This window comes from Molothrus aeneus, chromosome 7 (assembly GCF_037042795.1).
Source record: "Molothrus aeneus isolate 106 chromosome 7, BPBGC_Maene_1.0, whole genome shotgun sequence".
In the NCBI taxonomy this organism is placed as follows: Eukaryota; Metazoa; Chordata; class Aves; order Passeriformes; family Icteridae; genus Molothrus; species Molothrus aeneus.
The window spans coordinates 10,914,683-10,938,226 of NC_089652.1; the positions used below are offsets into that span (position 1 = coordinate 10,914,683).

General features: G+C 39.4%; 1 protein-coding gene across 3 annotated transcripts; it reads right to left on the reverse strand.

Moving 5' to 3' along the window:
- Positions 1-23,544, reverse strand: SF3B1 (splicing factor 3b subunit 1). 3 transcript variants are annotated; one of them, XM_066553147.1, is made up of 25 exons: positions 23,454-23,544; positions 17,593-17,759; positions 15,516-15,617; positions 14,706-14,820; positions 12,797-12,876; positions 11,486-11,653; positions 11,101-11,335; positions 10,127-10,339; positions 9,604-9,725; positions 8,791-8,988; positions 8,598-8,699; positions 7,128-7,307; positions 6,578-6,664; positions 6,180-6,450; positions 5,761-5,906; positions 5,527-5,673; positions 5,277-5,402; positions 4,652-4,873; positions 4,220-4,402; positions 4,017-4,128; positions 3,809-3,929; positions 3,399-3,530; positions 2,261-2,533; positions 1,562-1,778; positions 1-623 (listed from the first exon to the last, which is right to left on the reverse strand). In XM_066553147.1, the coding sequence occupies exons 1-25, from the start codon at positions 23,479-23,481 to the stop codon at positions 465-467; spliced, it is 3,906 nt and encodes a 1,301-aa protein (XP_066409244.1). In that variant the 5' UTR covers positions 23,482-23,544; the 3' UTR covers positions 1-464. The 3 variants fall into 3 exon arrangements, 2 of the variants coding, with proteins under 2 accessions (XP_066409244.1, XP_066409245.1); XM_066553148.1 differs by lacking the exons at positions 14,706-14,820; positions 15,516-15,617; positions 17,593-17,759; positions 23,454-23,544 and adding an exon at positions 13,190-14,405; XR_010783915.1 differs by lacking the exons at positions 1-623; positions 1,562-1,778; positions 2,261-2,533; ... (14 more) ...; positions 10,127-10,339; positions 11,101-11,335 and adding an exon at positions 13,190-14,521 and having other exon boundaries at positions 11,623-11,653.

Sequence of the window (23,544 nt, forward strand, 5' to 3'; positions counted from 1 at the left end):
TACATTTTTCTTATTTATTCAAAAGCTAGTGGATGACAAAAAGGGTTAAAATGTTTTATACCACCTATTCATTACATAAACAAATACTTAATCCAAAGGGACTTATTTTACAAGCCCCTCTGTCCAAAAAACACACACCAATTAGTTTTTATACACAAATGTTTATTTCTCAAATAAATTTCCCCTTTAAACATAAGGAATGAAATCTAAATCTTCATAAAGATGGATCCAAAACAAAATCCCTCCAGTACTTTGTAATTACTGTTTTGTTGGTCACTACTGGCTTTAACTGTTTAACATCAAAAAACAAGGACATATTTAAAAAATCATGCTACTGGATACCTAGCTCTGCCTCTGACCAGCTCTACACTGATCTCCAAAATTTTAAAATTTTACATCATGAAATCCGAAGCATTTAACTGAACAACAGCTGTGCATTAAACACAAACAACTGAACAAGAAGATTATAAGATGTAATCAAGTTCGTAACGAATATAGGTGTTCTTTTCATCATTATAGATTCTTGGGTAATGTGCTATCAGAGCATCCTGTGAGCCGATGTAGATTGAATTGTAGATCTTCCAATAAACATCTCTGACTTTTCTGGCAGGGTGAAACAAACCCTAGAAAACAGAACAGAACAAAATGTAATAAAAGCTTGCAGTTCCAGTGTTCCTTTATTGAATTTAATCAAGTGTTGCAAAACAAGCATTTAATAAATGGACAGAACATACAAGCTCTAGGAAAATACATTTCTATGTACTAACAATACACAGACAGTACTTGCAGGAATATACACTGCAGGAGACTTTCACATTCCCTCTGATCTATCTTCATGCTGAAGTCCCCACACTGCAAAAGTCTGAAATTTCCTATCTGCAAATTATTACTAAAATGCTGTCACACCTTCTCTACATGGACCTGCATGACTTTAATCCTTGCTCCCCACCTGTTAGGTGAGTTTTAATTCCATAGCCAACACAGCCACTGTCACGTGCTATGACACAGAAAAGGAGCCTTCAGATTTTACCACCCCATTTACAGAAGCTGAACTGCCCAGTGTTGCTCTAGCAGTACCAAGTCTAACCAAAGCACTGTTTATAGTGCTGCACTCTTGTAAACATCTCACTCTTTTTCTTGGCTAATGACAAATCACTACTCTTAATCCTATCCTCTCATTTATTTATCTCACTGATTGTCATAACCCCTCCCACAGCTCATTTATTCCCCAGTCATTAGTTCACATCCTCAAAATTTTTGAGATGCTTCCAGTTTAGAAATCAAAGTGCCAGGCTATTTTAGTCAACTGATAAGTTAAGTTACCTGCTCTTTCTACACAAGTTCAGTGATGTAATCAGCTATCTCCCTATACCAAATCCTCTGTTTACTGCCTATTTCCATTATTCAAGTCCCTGGCACAGAATATCCTGTTTAAAAAATACTTTGGAGACAAAAAGCCATTTTTCCTTTGTTGGAAATCATCTCCAACTGACTGTTCTGTCTGGTGGAAGGAAGTCCTGCCTGACAGGTGCTCTCTGCTGCCCCAGCACATAGGCCATACCTGTAAGCAGTACTGTAACATCCTGCAGGGCCCAATAGCCACTCTGAGGCCCTCCAGAGCCCCCATAACTGCCTGGATGACGTGAGGAGAGGTTTCAAACACGTTGGGCCACACATAGTTTAACAAGTGATTAAGAGAATCTTCACAGCCAAACCCATAAACACCAAGGGACATGTGCTGCACCACAGCACTGGCTGTTTGTCTGTGTACCAGATCCCTGCAAAGAGAACAATGGGTATTAATAAATGAGACTTAGAAGCAACATGATTGGACAAGCACACTGTTTCTTTTCACCAATACTTTTCTTGAAAGCACTAATAACACTTATAAGCCATACTTACTTGACAGCAAGAGGCAGAGTATCAAAAATCAATAAAGTGAAAAAAGATGGGAGTTTTCTGACAAATCAATGCACTGAAATTCCACAGAAGTACCAACAATAGAAATTATCAAAAGCAGTTTTAATGGAAGAAGTCTTGACTCACTGAAGACGCTTTTATAATTTTCATCTTCAGAATTATTAGTAAAATTGGAGCATATATAATCCAAATTGTTTGCAAATAATGGCTTCCAAATTATGCTGATCACTTAAAGCCTTCAGCAAACAAGGACAATATGCATATTTGCTATCATTAACAATCAAGTATATACTTAAAAATGTGACTATGGGTAACTGTACCACAAAAGAAGTGCACTCACCTGTCCATTAAAGCATCTTCAAGCAATGGTGTAACAGCATAAATGTAATCTTTTCCCATCTCTCCAATGTATTCAAACAGGAAAGAAAGAGATTTTAACACACCATTCTGGACATTCAGTTCTGGAACTCTGTATTCATTCATGAGTGCAGGCAGCACTGTGAAGGGTGAGCATGTTTCAGCCACAATAGCAATTGCTACAGTAGTACATACTCTGTTCTGCCTTTCCTGTACTTTCAAGTTGTTGAGCAGTGTGGCCAATACATCGTGAGGTCTGGAAGAGACAACATGGACATCCATGTCAATGGATTCAGTGAGGATTTGGATAAAGTTAGTTAAGCTTCAAAGAAGTGGCAGAGATACATGGTTCAGCCCCCATAAAAAGTTTAGAGAACTAGGAAACAAACTGAATGCTAAACATGAAGCGTTTAAACAAACTCTAGAACAGCTAAAGGATTTATTTTCATAGCAACATTTTTTACTTTGTCTAGACTCAGCTTTTTCCCTGCCCTCTGTTCTTCTTCTTGTGAACTCTGGAGGGTAGCAGAGTCTCCCCTCTATTACTCTGATCCCAGAGGAAATTACAGACTAGTATAAAAGCAAGTACTGACAGAGATAGGTTATGTCCTGCATGGAGAAGAGTTACAGCACTCCTGGCTGCTTGCTCTATCTGCATTCAGCCAGTCATCAGTCTCTTACAGAACACACATAAAAGGTGGCAACTGTGCCTCATTCTACAATGTGCTGACTTGGAGTATGACCTTAGTGGAAACAAACCTTTAAGAATCTATAAAACTAGTGATTTGGTGGGGGGGAGGGGAAAAAGAGAGAGAAGATAAATTATTTAAAGGAGAGTTTATGAAATAATACAAAGAGGGTTTGAATGCACATGACATTGATTCATGAGACAACAGCTCTTACTCCCAAATAAGATTTTAACCTTATCAGTTCATAAATTTTGTTCAGAAGTGCAATGTCCTATGTTAACCAAGAATACATGATTGTATTTTTCAAAATCAGTAAAACCATGTCTGCACATATAAAATGTAGAGAAGTTTGAGTATTTCCCACCAGAAAAGTAACAATCACCACTATTTGGTAACTGTGTGAAGAAGTGGACAAGCATTAAACCAACTTACCCAATAGCTTTTGCAATATAACCAAAAGTGTTCACTGTGGCTCTTCTGATAGCTTTCTTGTGAGCTTTTAATAATTCAAGCAGTTCAAAGCAGATCCTCATCCATTCTCTTGCAGAAACATACTCTGCACCTCTGAAAGAGAATAAAGTGAGTTACCTCTTCAGTGATGCTAGAGATTTTTACATAAAGCCACAAACTGTAGCACCTTTTCATTTGCTATCCACAGAGCTACGCTTAACCATTTCCTTTATTAGGTAATTCAACAGTGTGTCTGCTAAATATTTTAGTTTTACGCACAACTTCAGAAATATCAAGAGATACAACAAAAAATACTCAGAAGCCAAAGTTGAGCTTTTGCTATAATAATTGCCCACAAAGAAGGTTAGATATTTTAACATTACTCAGCTTACCTGTCTGCAATACGCCCAACAAGATCAATACAATTTTCCTGTACTTTCTCATGTCTGTTCTTCAAAATAGGTGTCAACCGTGGCAGCAGGTCTTTGATTGGTGGTGTCATCTTGTGCATACCTATTGAATTCAAAGAGGCACATTTAGTTTTACAGTGGTTTTTCTATTTTGCTCTTGAACAGACAAGTAATCAAGACAAAAACGTACCTATAACGTTCACAATAGCCTTCAGTGCTCCAAGTATGCTGCCCAGTACTTCAGGATATTCTTCACCCAGGTACTCATACAAAACAACACCCAAGTGTCCCATCAGTTTTTCCTACAACCAAGCAAAAAGAGTTAGAAGTCATTTTCCCCTCCCCTCTCATTACTGTGACCTGCTAGAGCAAATCTGGAAGAGAAGTCCGTACCTCTTGACAAGTCTTCATGACAACTGCAGTACGAGAGATCAGGTCAGCGGCCTGCTGCCTGACTTTGGCTGATTTGTTGTTCAAACGCCACAAAACTGTACCACAGATCTGTGGCAAGTAGGGTTTCACCCTTTTGCCTAGAGCATTAACCACTGTGCCAAAACCATTCAGCATCACAGAATCCTGAGGGAAAAGAACAATAAAGGAAAATCAGACAAACAGCAACACTGCATTTTACCTAAACTTGCCATAATCTAAAATTGCTTTTAAAACGCTAACATTCCAGAGACTGCTTCTGGATTTCATTGATTAGAGCACTGACATCTAAAAAGGGATTCTAAAAATCTAACTCAGAAGCACACATTTCTGTACAACTAACAGTGAGATGGCTTACAATTCCAGTGAATGGAATACTCCAACCCTAGGCCTTACCTCTGTTGTCTGTTCCTGGAAGGCGTACAAAATACCGTCAATGAGCTGTTCTTCCAGTTTGTGATCAATGTCTGCTGCTCCCAGATTTCCCATTATCTTCTCAATTGTTTCCATGACCATCTTTCTGTACTGTTCAGCCTCATCTTTCAGATCATCCACAATTCTAGAAATAATTTCTGCTGCTCCAACTTTATTTGCCAGCTCCACAGTCGTATCAACCAACTGAAATACAGAAATGTGAAATAAGCAAGCATTAAAATTATGCTTAAAAGTAGTTAAAATCTACTTTCTACATCTTGAAAATAATTTCCCTAGTCTGAAGAAACAAATTAGGTCCACTACAAAAAACTAGTTTTAGCTTTAGAAATCATCCAGTGTTTTTAAGAACATAAATGGGGTGAACCACCCCACCTTGCAAGTGATGAAGACACTCAGAGATGTAAAATGTTGTGATAACCTCCTAAGAACCTGAAAATCTCCTTAGCTACACAACTTCTAAATTGCTAGTAAAACAAAAATCAAGTTTCAGGACACAGACAAAAATAAGTATTTAGCCTGAATGAATATTCTAATTTTCTTCTTCTACTGTAAATAATTTCCCAGCTAAAAAAAAGACCAAAAATACCTGTCTATAATTTCTTCTGTCCAGTGCCATTCTGTGCTGCCAGAAATGTTTGAAGAAGGGTGGCAAGATTTCTGTTTTAATGTAGTTTGCTTCAACACCATCCGTACCACAACACTGCTTTACCACCTGACAGAAAAAAAAAAAATCACAGAATTTTAATCTGGTGTAGGGTGTGGGTTATTTTTGCTTTTGTTTGGAATTTTTTTAAATACATATTCAGCATCAATGCAAAACTATCATTGTGACATACCTTTAACACAATTTTTTTCATCTCTTCATCAGGAGACTGGAACTCTCTGATAAGAATCAGCATGACTTCTCTGGTGTAGTAGTTTGCATACTCGGCATCCATGAGTGGGATCAGGTAACCAATCGCCTTCAAGAACGCAGCCAAACCCTATTTAAATGCAAAATATGTGTCTAATAAGTTACAGCAGGAACACATCCATTTCAGTTCAAACTCAAGAAAGTATTTTCAATTTACCTTTCCTCTGTGTTGACGTATACCCTTCCACAAGGGCTTCAGGACAGAGTCAAATGACTCAATACCATAGGGAGTGGCTGCCTCAGCCAAAGCAGCAATGGCCAAAGCACTGATGGTGCGAACTTTCTGCTGCTCATCCACCAGCCCTGCAAGAGATCAGGGTTTAGTACCACTTCTTCTACTCGTGTCTTAAATTCAAATTAGCAAAAACAGAGCAGCAGTGTAAAAGGGATTAACTTTTTTTCACAAATACTGAACCACTACTAGTCTTGCTTCATCTTTCAAAGTCACCTGAAATGTTTCTCAGTATCATAGCAACAACAAAACCAGCACTTTACTGTCACTGTGCCTTACTGAGGTACAAAAACTTCCAAATATAAAGTGGGCAAAAGAACTTTGTCTGAGAAAGCAGAACTTACCATGCTCAATAATTTCAACCAAGCTCCTGAGATGAGGCAGGATAGCACAACCCATAAGAATAGCGATCTGCTGTACAATCTTGATGCCAGTGTGCCTGGCCTGCCAGGATTTTTTGCTTTTACAGACAGCTTTCAGGAAGGGTAACAGAGAAGGAATGCCCAGAGCAGATGCAACAACAGCAAAGGCTCGAGCTGTTGTATTTCTGACATACTCATCCATGTTATCAATATCAGGTCGCATTGTGGAGATCATGGTTGCCAAACCTGCAGCCTGGAGGACAAAACACAAAACAATCCAGTTGGATTTATGAACAGCACAGCTAATTGTTCTGCCATGCCTATAAACATGCAGGTATATGCAAGCTAACTCAGTGCTATAATAAAGGATGGTGTTTTACCTTAGCCAAGTTTGAAATAATTTCTCTGCCTTCCACTCTAGCATAGTAGTCTTCATCAATCAGCAGTGGTTCAATGACGACAAGGATCTGAAAAAGATAAACAAATTAATATTTCCTTTTATTAGTACTTACTATAGTACTTCTAGCACTATTGGAGTCCATGAAACCAAGATGATTCCATTAATTCAAGCTTAAAGCCTTACAATGATCAGAAAAAATTAAATCTATTGCATTGTTTTTTATAGTTCTTAAGTCTCTTAAGGATGTAGCCTGGAGACACTACCAAGATCAGGTAAGGTCCTTCCCACCTCCAAATATGTATATATCATATTTACATAATGCCTCAATACTGTACAACCTACACTCCAATCACACTATAAAAACTTTAAAGTTTGGTTTAAGAAACATGGAAGTGAAATATGTTTTTAAAAAAGTGGTATCATCCTCTTTTCATATGCACATAAAATGCAGAAAATGCAAATCAGAGATGAAACAGAAAAATCAAATAGCAAAATGCAAATCAGAGATGAAACAGCAAACTACAACAGACCTTGTGTACGTATGGTCGGACCAAGTCATCCAATTTGTAAAGAATTCTGTCGATGACTTTGACAAGCAAGTGCCGCTCCTGATCTTCGAGTGTTGGAGACATCAGCAGAGGCAGGATCTGATTGAACAGTGGCCCTGCTCCGAATTCCCGAGCTTTATCGGTAATTTGCCGCAACGCAGCCTGAACAAAACCAGAAAACCTGCCAGTTAAACTAAGGAAATGACACTGAACAATCATAAAACAGGTATTAACCAAGTTAAAATGTAACTGACTGCATCCACAGGCTTCCAAATACTTGCCCCAACCACCACAAAACTATTTCAAGCAATTTTATGCTGATCTGTTAAAACACAAATGTGTGGTGACAAACACTGTGTTGTTAGTGCCCAGGTGTTCAGTCTTCAAGAGAAGCATACTTCTGAGCTAATACCAGCTCCCTTTGGAAAATAGCTTCACAGCCCTTGTTTGCATCCAGGCAGCTCGGTGCTTGGTCAGTTTAGAGCATTTGCAGCAAAGACTGCTATTTATGCTGCCTAGTTCTTAAGGCAAAAACTTACAGAAGAGCTACACTAAGAAGCTAATTTAAGTGAAAGAAGCAAAATCCAGAAAGTTACAAAGCCGTGTAAGCAAAACACACTATAAATCCATTTTTTCTTAATTGTAAAAAACCCAAAAATTATACAAGGCCTACATAATTTAGCAACTGACATTATTGTTAAAAGAGCAGCAGTATTAAATTATGCTGAATTTAAAAAAGCCATACAGATATAGAAGAGGAAGAACAAAAGCACTAAACAGAGTGTGCTGTTCTGGCTGAAACTGATTTTCTCTACAGCCCCTAGTATGGGGCTGTGTTCTGGATTTGTGCTGGAAACAGTGCTGATACCACAGGGATGTTTAGCTATTGCCAAGCAGGGCTTACACAGAGTCAGGGCCTTTTCTCCCTCTGACCCCACCCTACCACTGAGAAGGCAGATTGGCACAAGAAACTGGGAGGGGACACAGCCAGGACAGCTGGCCCAAACTGCCCAAAGGGATGCCCTACATCATATGGCACCAGGCTCAGCATACAAGCCAGGTGGAAAGCTGGCCAAGAGTCACTGCTAGGGGAATGCCTAGGCATCACTTGATTGGTGGTGAACAAGTGTTTTCCATCTGCATCACTTGTTTCCTTGGGGTTTATTTCTCTTCTTTTTTTTTTCTGTTATTTTCCTTTACTATTATTTCTTGTTATCTCAGTGCACAAGTTTTCTCACTTTTACTCTTCTGAGTCTCTCCTTCATCCTACTAAGGGGAGAAGCAAATAGCTGTGTGGGGCTTAGTTAACAGTTGAGTTTAAATCACAACAGATAGCAAAGCTTATGAAATTATCTTCAAGGGAATCCCATGGACAACTAAAGCTAAACCTGAAAACAAACACCAATTTTTGAAAAATGAGATTACATAAACGTATCTGACAATTCACCTTACCTTTCGCATGGGAGGTGTGCCATTCTTTATTTTCAGAAGTAATTTCATTATTTTTCTCTCCTTCTGTTCCTCAGGACTCAGAGTCGATTCATCAACATCAACCTACAAATAATTCCAGACAAATAAATGGGCATTGCCACATAATCAAAAGAAAGCAGTGAAGTTTAATCAGCATGAATGAAATCCCCTTTACCAGCAGCTTGTCGAAGTACTGGATATCATCTGGTTTCAGGAACGGCAGGTTGCCCGATGGCTGGTCATTAACACTCTTCATAGTGCGGTCCTCGGTCTGCATGTGGAACCCTGTCATACCCCCCAGCGGCGTGGGAGTCGCTGTGAGCTTCCGAGCAGGAGTACGGATGGGCACGTAACCAGCTGGGGGTGGGAGAACCTGAAGAAGGAAAAACCAAATTCATTTTAACTGCAACAGATATGAAAAGAAGAAGCCATCAAACACAAAACATTGCTTGAAGTTGTAGCCTTCACTTTATTTGTTTGGAGATTTGTGTGTTATTGCATACCACAGATCCCATGTTCCCAGCAATACAAACTCACCCTGAGAGCTTGTGCACTTATCCTGTACTGCCGTTTCAGAAGAAAGCTCACTCCCATTGCTGAGAGCTGCGATAATAAACTATGAAATCTCCAAGGATTAAAGAAGTACTTCAATAACTGAATCAACATAGTATACTTGCTGTCTCAGTATTTATGACCCTCTTCCATGTTTGTCTACATCTGGACTTACAGTTTCTATCAGTCCATACATTTCTGGTACTAGAGTACAGAGTACATTTCTGGTCTTGACAGGCATTTCCAGCACTGAGAAGCACAGTAGTGATTTGCCTGTGAGACCCCCTTTCTAAGGGATTTAAAATAAATCAAGTCAAAGAAGTGTGTACAATCAATACTTAATGTGAAACATTCTACTTCTGGGGGAAAAAAACCAGTAATCCCTGGTAGGAAAAAAACATCATGGTCTGCTGTTATTTTAATCCAGATTAATTACCTTATATCCTTCAGGAAACATAGCATCCAATTCCTCATCAGAAAGTGGTCTGTTTCTCTCATCAATTTCCCTCTCCCAGCGCCAAGCCTGCAGCTGTTCAGGAGTCATGCTCATGATGTGACCTATATTCAAATTAAAAAAAAAATGTATTAAAAAAAAATCCATTTGTATGCAGAAGCAGATGACTTGTTTACTAAACTTTTAAATGATCTCTTGAGTCAAAGTTTCCATAGCACCTGAACTCTAGTCAAATAAAATATCAAACTTTTTACAGAGTTTTTACTTTTTTATCATTTTTTCTACCAACTAAACTAAACAGCAACAGATAAATTAGTCTCAATTCCTCTCCAGAAATGTGTTGCTGTGGGCATTGCCACAAAAATAGTAAACTGAGCATACACTGACTGCTTTCATACAGGCAGGAGAGCATGCTGGGCAGAAACCTGTTTCAAAAGACAATACAAAAGGCAATTCTTCATTCCCACAACACAAAGAGAAGCCTTGGACAAGGGACTGAGCTTACCTGGTGTAGGGGTTGCCATGTTCATAGCTGGGGTTCCAATGGGTGTTTTGCCAGGTGTCAGAACAGGAGTGCTGCCGCCCATCTGGCTCGCAGGTGTTTCATCCCAGCGGGACTTCCTTTTGCTCGCTCCTGGGGTCGGTGTCTCACCAATGGAATCACCACCTCTGTCTGTACGAGGTGTCTCAGCCCAGCCACTGCCATGGCCTGGAGTATCTAAGGAAGAACAAACCAAATGTTCTCAGAAAGCTGAACAGTATATACTCCAACTATACTATCAATATTCAAATCCATTTTCAGTATCAAATTAACAAAAGAGTAGGCTAAAAGTAAAGACCACGTTGCTGAACATTGAAAAAACCCAGGCATTACACTAAAAACATCCAACAGAGAACTTGGTTTTATGAAAGAAGTGTCATCTTCTTACTGAACCTTAGCATAGAAAGATTCTAAAAAAACAGGATCTACTCAGATATTCTAGGAATTGAACAAAGTACTCCATGTACTCCCTTGATAAAAGCATTAGGTAACAAGTGTTTCACTGCTCTCTGACACCAGAGTCAAAATCAAATTAGGGAAATGAGATGCTTCTCTAACTTGTTTTAATAACAACCTCTTAAAAAAACCTGTAACAATTAAAAAACAGCACACACAAACATATTATGAAAAGTAATTCAACATGTGCTTTTTTTACTGTGTCTTTTATACATTAAAAACCCAACCTGCAGCAGTCATTAGGTATGACAAAACTATGGTTCCTTATTTGAGCCAAGATACTTTCATGGGCGCCACTTAGGCACAGGCAGAACCCGATGCTCAGAACTCAGCCAAGAACAACTCCCCACATCAACCACTAGATGTCAGAATATAATTACTTTTTGCCTGGATTCTGAACTCACAGTTTACTTAAGGTGAAAAAAACCAGTACAATTAACCATTGAAAACTTATGATGCACCTCCCAGTCTGCCATAAATACCTCTTTCTGTTTTGGGGGTTTCATCCCATCGATTTTTGCGTGCACTGGAAGTGGCACCTCCATGGCCCGGTGTTGCGTGCCCAGGCGTGTCCCGGCCAGGCGTTGCAGCTCCTGCTGGGGTATGGCTGGGAGTTGGATCCCAGATCTTGGAGCCTGGGGTGGCACCTGGAGTTTCGCTTCCCTTTGCACGGCCTGGGGTTTCATCCCATCGCAGAGATGGGGTGTGCCCAGGAGTCTGCACGAGACAAAACCAAGTGTCAGTATCTCATGCTGTACAATAAAACACTGCTAGTTGTTCTTAAGTACAATTAGAAACTTCTGACGCTCAAGAGGATGAGCACTGGTAACACCTTCTGTAGACAGCTGATGAGCACTAGGTCATTACCTCTGCTTGATCCCAACTGGACAATTTCTTAGGTGTAGCACCAGGAGTCTGATCAGCTGTCTGATCCCAACGCCGCTTGCGTTTTGAAGGTGGCTGAGAAGCGGCTCCATTGACGACTTTAAGCTCTCCAGCTTTAGCTTTTTCAGCTAGTTGTTGCCTAATTTCCCTCTGTTCAAGAGCACAAAAATAAAAACGTAAGAACTCTTCAAATTATACCTTTAAAAGAGCTTTTTCAGTATCTTTTTATGCTTTGAGGTTTTGCTCAAATAACCTGCAATTAGCCACTGCTTTCATTTCAAGGCCACTGTTCTTAAAAATTCTTCTATAGTGCCAAAGCAGCTGTGTTTGAGGGGCTGTTTTTAAATTAATTTTTCAATAAAAGCCATTCTTACAGCAAATGCACAGGGAATTTTTAAAGCTATCAGTTTTCTGTCACCAGTAGGTATATGCCTTAAGACCATTACCCACCTGTTTCAAATAAATACCACTTCAGTAAACTAGATGAATGACTTAAAAAATATGTTCACAGGAACTACATCCCATGACATAAAAAAAGCCCTGAAATTCTTACTTTAAATCCTGAGATGATACTGCTGAAACAGCACACTAACAAAGACTGTCTTGCACTTATCAGTGGATCCATAAGCAGTAAGACTGCCAAAATTACGAAATAATTCCTCACTCAAGATAAAACAAATCAATGTCAGAAGTCACTGGAACTAAAAGGTCTTGCTCCAATTAGCAAGATGGTACTGTAGGTGTTAGACAAGAAATCTGTTTATATTACCAATATCTTTTCAACTATTAAATAAATTTTAAAGCATGTTTTTGGCTTTTCTCTTTTTTAATATTTAAAACCAAATGCCAATCTTATACCCGATCTCAGTACTGCAGTACTGATGTAGGTACTTCATCAAAAGCCTTTTAAAACCTCCCTGTCTTCCTATACACAGAACTCACAAAAACAAACATCTCTCACACTGAGTAATTATCAGTTAGATTTTCTCTCCTCCTCTGAAAGATAATAAACAAGAGAAAGTCCAAGTTCTATTAAAAAAAAAATCCAGATTAAAATGTATTGAGACTATTTTTCCCTGCATTGCTTAAGTATTACATAGAACAGATGTTTTTTTAGAACTTTCGTCTTTAAATTCTATTGACTTTCAATATATGAAGAATGTGATTTTCCAAAGAAAGGGGCTTTTAAGTCAAGACAAAGTCAAGAGAATTTACACTCCCACTTTTGTAACGTGCTTTCAAAGGCTGTAACATGAAACTCAGCCCAAGTGGAAAACCCTCCCCTCCACACACCTCTTCTTTTGTTAAATGCTGTTCACGCATAACATCCATGTATGTTCTGGCATTCATTTTAGGGTCTGGAGTCTTCCCTCCTGCAGAAGAGAACAGCAACAGGAATGGAGCACAATGAGTACAGGATAAGCAGAAACTATGGACTTCTACTGTCCTGCTCTAGTATTATATTATTCCACAATCATTTAATTTTACTTTTTGATCGAAAATTTTTTAAATTACATGTATCTTACGTTTATTCAGTTTGCTGATCAATTTAACCTGTTTGAACACAAACATAACTACTGCAGTTTCAAACAAATATTTTAAAGCCGATAAAAATGATAAAATGACAACACAGTTAAGAGTCTTCAGAAGTGATGGGTTCCTGGGTTGCTAATCCGGAATACGTACACTTTCGTGCCTTTGTCTCCATCAGCAGTTCTGACTTCAAGCAGCAGAATAGAAGCCTAGAAAATTATCTCTTTACCATTAGTAACACTTTGGAAAGATATTTATAATCAAAACATTACCTTGTGTAAGCTGTTAAATCCTACTTGTTATCTGACTATACATAACTATTGCATACCTAAGTAATGTTTAAATTGTTTTATGATAAAAGACCCATTTATAAGTTTGACAAATCTGGACATGTCTCACAGACCTTCTAGCGTCATATTGTAACAGGGCTTCATTAAAATAAAAATAAAACAAAATAAAAAACCCCAAAATACTGTTTGATGAGACTTTCCCCCTCTTCTCTTCTCAAGGGACATTTGTGATTGGGATCTGAATGCAATACAGTACATACACCACCACAACAATACTCACAGGTAATGGGTTTTGTACACCATATGTTGTTTTATGCTCTGTATCTTGCATTAACTGAGTTTTTAAATACATTAAAAGAAGCCCAACTTTATAGAAATGAGACTTGTCAAGAAAAACACTTTTCTTTAAGAAAAATGTGCAGATTTGCTATACAAGTGGTATAGCTATTATACTTTAGGGAAAAAAATAAACTTCTTAAACATTTCTATGCTGAAGATCACTGCCCAATTGGCTGTGTCTTTCTGACACTAGCTTTGATAGGACTTTCCTTTGGAATACTTTTTCACCATAATCTACACAGGATGTGTTGAACTGCACCCTTAAGAATGCAGACAGGACTGGCATATAGCAGTACTGCTGTAGGAAAGAAATTAAGGACAGTTAGTATGGGCCTGTGAATTCTGACAATACATGTTTATATCAATTACAATTAAGCAAGTAAAATAATTAATATCCCTACTAATTCATGCAGGCTGAAATTCTCATTTGTAAAACCTGCAAAATAGCTACAAATTTTAAGCCAACAGGCACCTTATTGCCACATGTGAAACTCACTCACCTGAATTTCAGACCCACTAACACCCCTTCTCCTGACTTGCATTCTAAAATTATCAGAACAGACTTGAACTATTAATAGTATCAAAGTCTTATATATGCTTTTGCTTCTTTTAGCTATACCACCTAAAATTTACATAGGATGGTAAGAATTAGGTGCTCTACTAGCATTTCAAAAGCAGTAACCCTGTAAGTCTATAACTTGGAATGAAAACTATCAAGGTACTGAATGAATCTGAGCACTCAATACACAAGCTGTTCAAAGTACAACGCACAACCCAAAACGAAATGAAAAGAGAAACCTTTAACCCTTTGTGTTTCTATGGCAATGGCTCATTGACAAGTTTCTTGTCCTTCTACCTGGAAAGAAAACTCGTATTATAAAGATGAAGAATATGGCATCTAAATTTTCAACCAAATCTCTATGAAAAGGGGATGTTTAAAACAAAACTAAGTTTATAAGCATGCCAACAGAAATCAAAGGGCTAAAGACAATTAAAGACAAAAATTTCATACAGGGTATAGAAAAGCCAAAATAAATTACCATCTGCAAAAGGATCAAGACGCTCAGGGGAAATTATCATCATCCGCCTGTGCTTTTTGTACTCATCTTCCCGATCTGCAATCTTTTGAGGACGGTGTTCTGCAAAAGGATCATACTAAAAACCAAGAGAGCCTGTTAGTCACAGATTTATGAAGACTAATATGAAAAGTGTCAGGTACTGTATTCATTTTAAGTATTATTAAAAAGACTTAAATTATTTTTTGCCTCAACTATGCAGGAAATGTCAAAACACTATACTAACTTAAATTTTACTTCCATAACTAGAATTTCAGTTTTTTAAACACAGAACTACTTATGAAATAATTTCTGATAAAAATTTGGTATTTTAAGAGTTTATTCACTTGTTACCAAAGCATTTCATGCTGTTGACCTTTCCCCTTCTTTTTGCAGGGTGACTTAATGCTACTTCCTGTGCTTTTAAATTTTACAGAAAAATACTCCAGGAATGTAAAACTTTGGTGATTGCATTTTCCTTAAAACCAGAGAACTATAAAGGATATTAAGTTTATTAAGTTTCCCAGTTATTTTACTTTAACGAAGTATCAGATTTCAATTTTTAAAAATTTCAATAGTTTAGTTTCTATATTCCTGTTGGCTTTACATGCACAAGTGCCAATCTTTATCAATTTGTGGAATTCCAAACTAAAGTAGCAACAAGCTTGCAGCAACATTAAAAAAACATGGCTCTTTACATACATCTTCTATTTCCAGCAAACAAAACCTGTTATTAACACTTGTTTTCCTCAGTGCTTACAAGAGTATTTTACTGTGCCTTCAGTGAAGACGTACCTGTTCAGTAGACTGTGGTATGTCATTAAGCAATGCCACTGGAGCATGGTATCCTGGCTTCTTCTGGCCAAGCAGACTTGTGGAAGGGTAGTCATCATCATCCTGTCAGTAAAGACACGGTGAATTTGTCATGCTGGTATTATACTTAGATAAACTAACATCAAATAAACATGCTGTGGTCATAGAAAAGATGAAAACAGACAAGTACAATAGGTAATTCAAAATTTTAGCAAGCTTTCTCATATAGCTTTTCTTATTATTCCCAAACTGGTGAATCAGATAAACCTGCTCATGTCACTAAGAAGGCTCAAGTAATCTTCAATATGCTACACTTAATCAAGTATGCTCTCTACACTAATTAGACAAAAAGTCTGTATTTCATATCATCACTACCATTAGTTAGCAGCATTAGAACCAACTAGTTACCATTAGAACCTAACTAGCTCCCTAGCTGGTGTGTGAGAACTGGTGCAGAGGTATTCAAACTATTTTTCAAGTCAGCTATATATATATATATGGAACAAGACTTAATAACCCTATAAAAAGGCTTCAGAAACAGTGAAAAATTCAGAGATAGATTCATGTTAGTTTAGTTATGCTTACTCAATCACAATGGCAATAACAAGCACTTGCTTTTGCTATTCCTTCACATCAGTAGTCAGTTTCTATTCAATTATCTACAGCAAGCCAAAACAAAAACTGCTCATAAAACTACGAAATTTTTTCAGTGAGCCCCAGAGAATGGAAATTTTTAATAAGGCATTTTTAGAAGTCTGCAGATGACACAAGTACATCACTTAAAAAACACCTCTTGTATCAACTAGTGTTAAACTAAACATCTTCCTCATTCTTAGAAATAAAATTCTTTCAGTGTATGATGTAGTTGCCTCTGTACTTATGATAAGGCCTAAAGAGCTGATGGCTCCTGCAATGGAAAATATGGTCCAATGTTTAACATTAGAAATTAACATAAGGTAATCTTACAAGCAGGATACATAAAGAAAACACAACACAGTGAAAAAGCCAATTCTTAAAAACAGCTCTAAAATTTGAACCAGGAATCTTAAAACAGTCACTACAGTTTGCTGGCTGAAGTTTTATTAATTTTTTTACTGTCATTTGTAATCCTGGCAGCAGTAACAGAACAAAGTTAATTATTCCAGCCAAGGCTAACATCAAGTACCAGGCCACAACTTTTTGCCTTCTGCTTGGGCCTACAAGGCTCTCAAAGCAAAATTCATTAAGTACAAGCCAGACCAAGAACTGCAGGCCTGATAAGAAGGACTTGGGGGCAGCTGGTGGAGGGGAGGCTGGACATGACCCAGCAATGGGCACTCCCAGCCCAGAAAGCCAAACGTGTCCTGGGCTGCATCCAAAGCCCTGAGGGCAGCAGGGCAAGGCAGGGGATTCTGCCCCTCTGCTCTGAGATCCCACCTGGAACCCTGCATCAGGAGGGACAGGGACCTGGTGGAGTGGCTCCAGAGGAGGCCATCAAGAGATGAGAGAAATGGAGCACTTCTCTTGAGGAAAGGCGAGAGAATTGTGTTTGTTCAGTCTGGGGAAGAGAAGGCTTTGGGGTGACCTAAGTGCAGCCTTCCAGTACCTGAAGGGAACCTACAAGAGAGCTGGAGAGGGACTTCTTTATGTGACCATGTAGTGACAGGACAAGGGGAAATGGCTTCCAACTGAAGGAGAGTAGGTTTAGATTGGATATTAGGAAAAAAGCTGGTTTTTTTGAGGGTGGTGAGGCTCTGGCACAGCCTGCTCAGAGAAGCTGTGGATGCCCCATCCCTGGAAGTGTTCAGGGCCAGGTTGGAAGTTACTTTAAGCAACCTGGTCCAGTGAAAGGTGTCCCTGCCCCTGGCATGACAGTTGGAACAAAATTATCTTTAAAGCCCCTTCCAACCCAAATTATTTCATGCTTATGTGCTTCCTACTTAAGACATAACTTGGTCCACTATGGCTTTAATGAAAATTGGTTCTAGTTCAAGCAACTGCTACTAAAAATGACTCAAAATCAATTCTGAAATAGTTACAATGCAGGCCCTAAACAAACAAAATAAATAAAATCACTTACATCTTCCAATTCAGTAGCTGCAATAGAAGTGACATATCCAGCAAATCTGCTGTCACTGCCACCATAAATTTCTTGATCATAATATCCTGTGGAATCAAGGCCTACTCCTTGTGCTTCATCAAGAGCAGGCTTTTTTCCTTGAATTTCTCGAATTTGTGCTTCAATATCTAGGGTAAAGACACACACACAAAGTCTTGTTACACAAACATACAAAATACAGTAGTCATGTTACTATGTACACCAAACAGTTTTTTGCCCAACCTGAAAGATTATCACTAAAGAAATAAACATACATGACATACAAAACTACAAAATCATAATTCATAAGCTGGTACTCATAAAAAGCTTCTCCTCACGTTTTAATATGATCCAGCAAGAGTACTTTATTTATATGGCTTAAAGCAAACTATTTAACTCACTGTTACCACATCTCATCTTCTGACAGAGGTAGCAGAGAAGCTAATTTACACCACAGCCGTATTTCTCAACATTACACTAACAAAACTGTTTCACAACAAATGTTATCCTCTCATTAAAAAAAGCCTTTCACAATGTTATCACCAATTTTGCTAATTTAAACAACTCTGTTCAAAAGAATTACTGCACAGGTTCTCAAACCTGAGATTTAATAAAACAACACTGTATTTGTTTCATAACATATTGCAAAGCTATACTATCTTTGAAAAAGTAAATAAAAAACCCAACTCTAATATGCCACTGGGTAACAAGTTAATAAAAAAACCCCAAAACTTAGGGACTCTCTTTTCACTTTGGAAGCTCAATTGGTATTTACTCATCATTATTCCTGCCTGCACCACCATCTTTGAAGACTGCTATTCTTCTGGATAACAAAACACTCTTCAAATGGGAGCTTTGTCATTCTTGTACTGTATCAGGATCTGACTCTAATCAACTCTGGTGGCCATCTCTGACCCTAGAAATGTGGTACTTTCAGAAAGAACATTAACTTCTTAATCCAAAAAACAAGGAACAAAATTAAACCATGCCGTCCTCCCATCTGTTGTAATGCAAGATGAAAATAAATTGCAGTATTCCAACTATCTTCAACAAATGCAACTGTAGGTATGTTGAGGCACAGCTGTGTAAAAATTACTATTGCTTTCGTGTGAATTTTTAGTTAATAGATATGGAAAGACAATTATCCACACAATGTAAATTTCACTAGATCAAACAATTACGTGAATGGACAAGAAAACCCCCGAGAGTTGCATTTTATGGCTGCAGGAATATGAAGGATCATGGTTGCAAGAAAGAATGGATTACATTGTAATTAGACTACAAAAGACCCTTTCAACATGAATAATTCTGGGATTCACCCTCTCCCACCTAAGTGCTATTGCCTGCTACCTTAACTTAAAGGAAATTTGTCAATTTACAAAAAAGCTACAGGAAATCTTGTTCACAAATAATCTTGAATCCTGAGTATTCAATAATTGTTTAGTACTGTTGCTCACTTCTCTTTTCAGGATGAATAAATATGACACGTTTTTACCATCAAGACACCTTAGAAAAGACACTACACAATGTTATGCAACACCTGTTAGGAAACCTGACAAAAATAAGAATACTTCTTTCTAAAGCTAAGGTTATTAGCATTATAATGCAAATTATTGGATCAGAATTGCTTTGTTTAAAAGCTTAAAATGTCAACACTGCAAATTTCAAGCCTTAACGTCACAGCTGGGTCCTTTTCTTATCGCAGACTGCCACTAACCAAAAAAAAACCAAAAAACAAAACCAACAAACAACAACAACCAACCACAACCCCACAGTAAGCCAAATTATGATTCCTGTACAAAGGCATGTTCTCTAGAGAGGCAAACTTCACCTGAGAAATCTTTGCCATATAGCTACGAGTGAGAACAGCAGAACTAAGAGTTCACTTAGTCAGAAAGAAGCACTGCCTTCATGTGAAGCACAGCAAACCCAGCACCAAATCAGCAATTCCTGCACGGGTCTAGTGAGGAAACCCAGCTGAAATGGGTTCTGAACTCATTAAGAGTCCCAAGCACAGAAGATGTACCCTAAAGGCTTATAAGGAGAATCTTGCTCCAGCCACTTCAGGGCTTCCATTGAACTTCTGCAGCTTTCTAGAGCAGAGTAACTTCAGTCACCTCTGTGTTATAGACTCATGAGAATCTGAAAGCTCACAAAAGCCTTATACTGCTGGCATGAGCACCTCCTGAATCCAACCTGGGGGTACATCCTGCTCCCTGTAAAATCCTGCACAGCCCAGGGGATTCCTGTGAGTCCAGAACTTGGAATACGTTTCTCTCCAATGTGTTAGTTCCGCGAAGCAGCAGAAGGAAACTACTTCCAAATTAGGGATCTTTTCTTGCTCTCAGAGGCCTCTGCCTGCCTTCAGAGGCACTTACAGTTTCCTCTGAAGGTATTCCACTTCTGAGCAATCATCCTATGGCACAGCTATAGAGCCAATGAAACTCAATTACCTTCTCCACAGATTTTTTAGTTATCTCTGTTTCTCCCAGAGAGCAAACGAGGCTCCTGATTCCTTCTGCAGCCTGGTGCACTGCAGTACTGGGGTGGAAGGCTGGAGCTTCCATCTCTACCAAGGACAACCCTACCAGCACTGAGTGGGTGAGGTGAGGGTACAATCCCAGTGTTTCCCTTATTTCCAAAGAGCAGTCAGTGGAACAACAAACACCCTGCCTCCTCAGTGGCCTGACTGAAACTCCACAGCTGTAACCAACTTCAACATGAAAAAAGCATCTGGATCTTGCCTACAGGATCATCATGCCTTACCATCAGCTGTTCACTGAATCAACCTGAGCATACAGCTCCAGCACATAACAAACACAGCAATGAGCCCCTGCACCCCAGGACACGCCAGAGATTCGCTCATGCTCGGCCTCCCACCTCTACTATCACCAACAGAGTTAAGTAAAATAGTTGGGGGATTTCTGCAGTGGAAGTGTCAACACAAAAATATTTTCTTATTGATGGTCTTATTGATCTTATTCTTAACATACCAAGGCCTTGTCCTCCAACATTATCTTTAAAACAGCTATATTTCATTAAGAGGGTAGAGGTGTCGTTCATAATTGGCCTTCTCCTTTAAATTACAGGGATTACATCTGTTAGCAGGGTAAGAAGCATTTCCTACAGCAAAACCTGCTGGGTTATCTATACCAAAAAAATAAAGTCTGTATAGGCTCAACAAACCTTACTGATAGCCACTCAAATTGTTAACTAATAGCACACAGCCTCCAGGTGCCAGTTTAAATGAAGCACTCTAGAGAGAACAGCCCACAAAAGCCCTTGAACCAGGAGGCCTGTAGCCACAGGCAGCCTCTGTTTGCAAAGCATATCATATCACATATTTAGGTGGAAAATGCTATTTTGACACTGAAGATGTGCCAGCTAGCTTCCCTGAGCTAAGTGGCATTTCCTTTGAAAAGCTCACACCATGTTTAACAAAGCTCTTTAATAAAAAGCAAATTAAGAATGAGTAATTACAATGCCTAAAGATACATTGTGCAAAGCAAACTACTTGTTTAATGGCTTAGTCAAGCAGGACATAATGGAAAATTCACTCACAGAGAAACAGTAAAGGGAGTGGGATATAGGGGGGAAAAAAGAGAAGGGGGATATTCTACTGATCATTCCTTTTCTGTATTTTACTATATTATTTATATATTTTAGTATTTTAGCTAAAGTAACTTTAAGAAGCAGTTGATTCAAAACATACCACAAATGCTGAACATTATTTAAGTCAACACAAGTGAATTTGAAGTCTCTGAACATCTAGCTCACAGAGAGGCTTTCTCTAACTATGTGCTCTGCTACCACACATGTAGTTCTACTCTAAACATTAAAAAAAGAAAGACGACCCTGTGCTGAGAGGTATTTTACAGGGTAAACAGGTTCTGTGTTTTCATGTCTTATCATATTTTTGCACATTTAGCTTGCCCTTGCATGGCTTTATTTTCAGCTACTTTAGCACTCTTACATGTTAGATCTATTATGTTTGAAGATCTCTGTTCTTTTCTCGGCAAGAAAAAAAAATTAAACTAAAAATGACCTTCAACAGCATTGAAAGCTCACACATTTATGGAGGCTGTATAAGCTGCCACTTGAAACTTCATTTTTCAGCCTCGGAGTTCCCCTGTGACTGTGTAGCTGACACAAACTCCAACTGTTTTCATGCTTCTTTCAAGCTGTATCTTGAACACATCAATCAGTAAGTATTTAACAAACGGTACAGATAGATAAAAATATTTTAAGATGATTTAGTAACAAACAACTCAATTTGAAAGATTAGTGAGGAACTGAAAAAAATAGGACAGAACTTGGAAGCAAAATAATCAAGCTGCTCAGCTAATGCCTCCATGCTGGGAAAGACCCTTACCTGATCATAACCTGTTATACATATTTTTAATTCAACTACCCTCCCCCTTAAAACCTGCTCTGATACAACACTTATCAAAACACATGCAACTGGAAGCATGTCAATGTCTTCACTGAAGTCAGTGCATCACCATTTGCTCCAATAAATAAGTAATTTCAGCTCGGAAAAAAAAAAAAAAAGGAAAAAGAAACAACCAAACCTCAACAATTCTACTATTTTATGACAAGAATCTCTTTAGGTAGTAAGAGAGGCAGAGAACCGTGATGGGTAATACTCACTTGGGTACTATCTCACACAACCTTTATGCATGTCACAGCATATCAACAAAGGACAAGACAATTTCTGTAATTATACCAAAATACTCTAGAATTCTTGAAAAAAAAATAAATCAAATTAAATTTTAAAAAAGTAAGCACAATAGTTTAAGCTTTTCTTCATCCCTAAGCTCAGATTAGGTTTATAGTGTAAACACTACATTAACCCCACTTCCAGGGGAGATGATGGATTTCCATTTGAAAAGCTTTTTCAGTGCAAAACTGAAAAAAAAATTTAAAAAATTACTAAAAGACAATGAATGCCTGGGCATTGTGCCCTCTGGGTGCACAACCACAACCACCATCCAGAGATAGCTTTCCATCAGTGAATTACGCATATAAATTAAACAAAATACAGCAGAGCACCTATCGTACACAGAAACACAAGTGAAAAACCCCCGAAGCAAAAACGCAGAAGCAGTGCAATTCTACAAATTATTCCCCGGTGTCTTAAGCGCAGGGCAAGCCGCAGGCAATGCCCACAAAGAGCGCTTTGATTCCCTCTGAGAAGAGCTGGAGAGCAGCGCACAGGGCAGAACAGCCCGCCTGGGAAAGCGCTCGGCCGCTCCATGGCCCAGGGAGCCCAGAGAGCCCCGGGAGCCGCTTCCCTGCGTCAAGAGCCGGCCGCAGGAAGTCTGTGTAAAATGGCAGCTCGAACGCTCCACACCTCACGATCCTTCCCCTCCTTCGGGGCACTTTTCTCAGCAAGCACCGCGGCGGGTCAGTATCGGCACGGGCCGCGCCGTTCTCCGGGCCCTGCAGCCCTGTTTGCCGAGGGCAAAGGGCTCGGCGGGGGAAGGAACGCCCGGTGTCGGCGTTTCTGATGCGAAACTCGCACCGGCCCCGCGGGGTTTCCACAGCGCACCGGCCGAGGCTCGACGGGAGGAAGGAGGCCGGGGGCGGGGAGCTCCCCCGCACAGGCCTGGCCGCCGCTCCGTCCCACGCCAGGACGGCGAGAGCTCCCCCTCATGCCCGTTCCCCGCCCGGCCCGGTGGTGACGAGCGCAGCCGCCATTACACACAGGCCCTGCCCTCCCGGCCCCCGCCCGACGAGCCGCGCCTGACGCTGCCCGGAGCCGGGGAGCAACATAAGCAGCGGGCGATGCCCAAGCGAGGCGCGGGCAGCCACGGACATGGGGCCTTCCGGGCTATTTTTACCTTCGTGGGTCTTGGCGATCTTCGCCATTTTGTGCAGCGCCAACGACGCCGAGGCGGAACTGGCGCAGCCCCGCCGCTTCCGCCACACGGG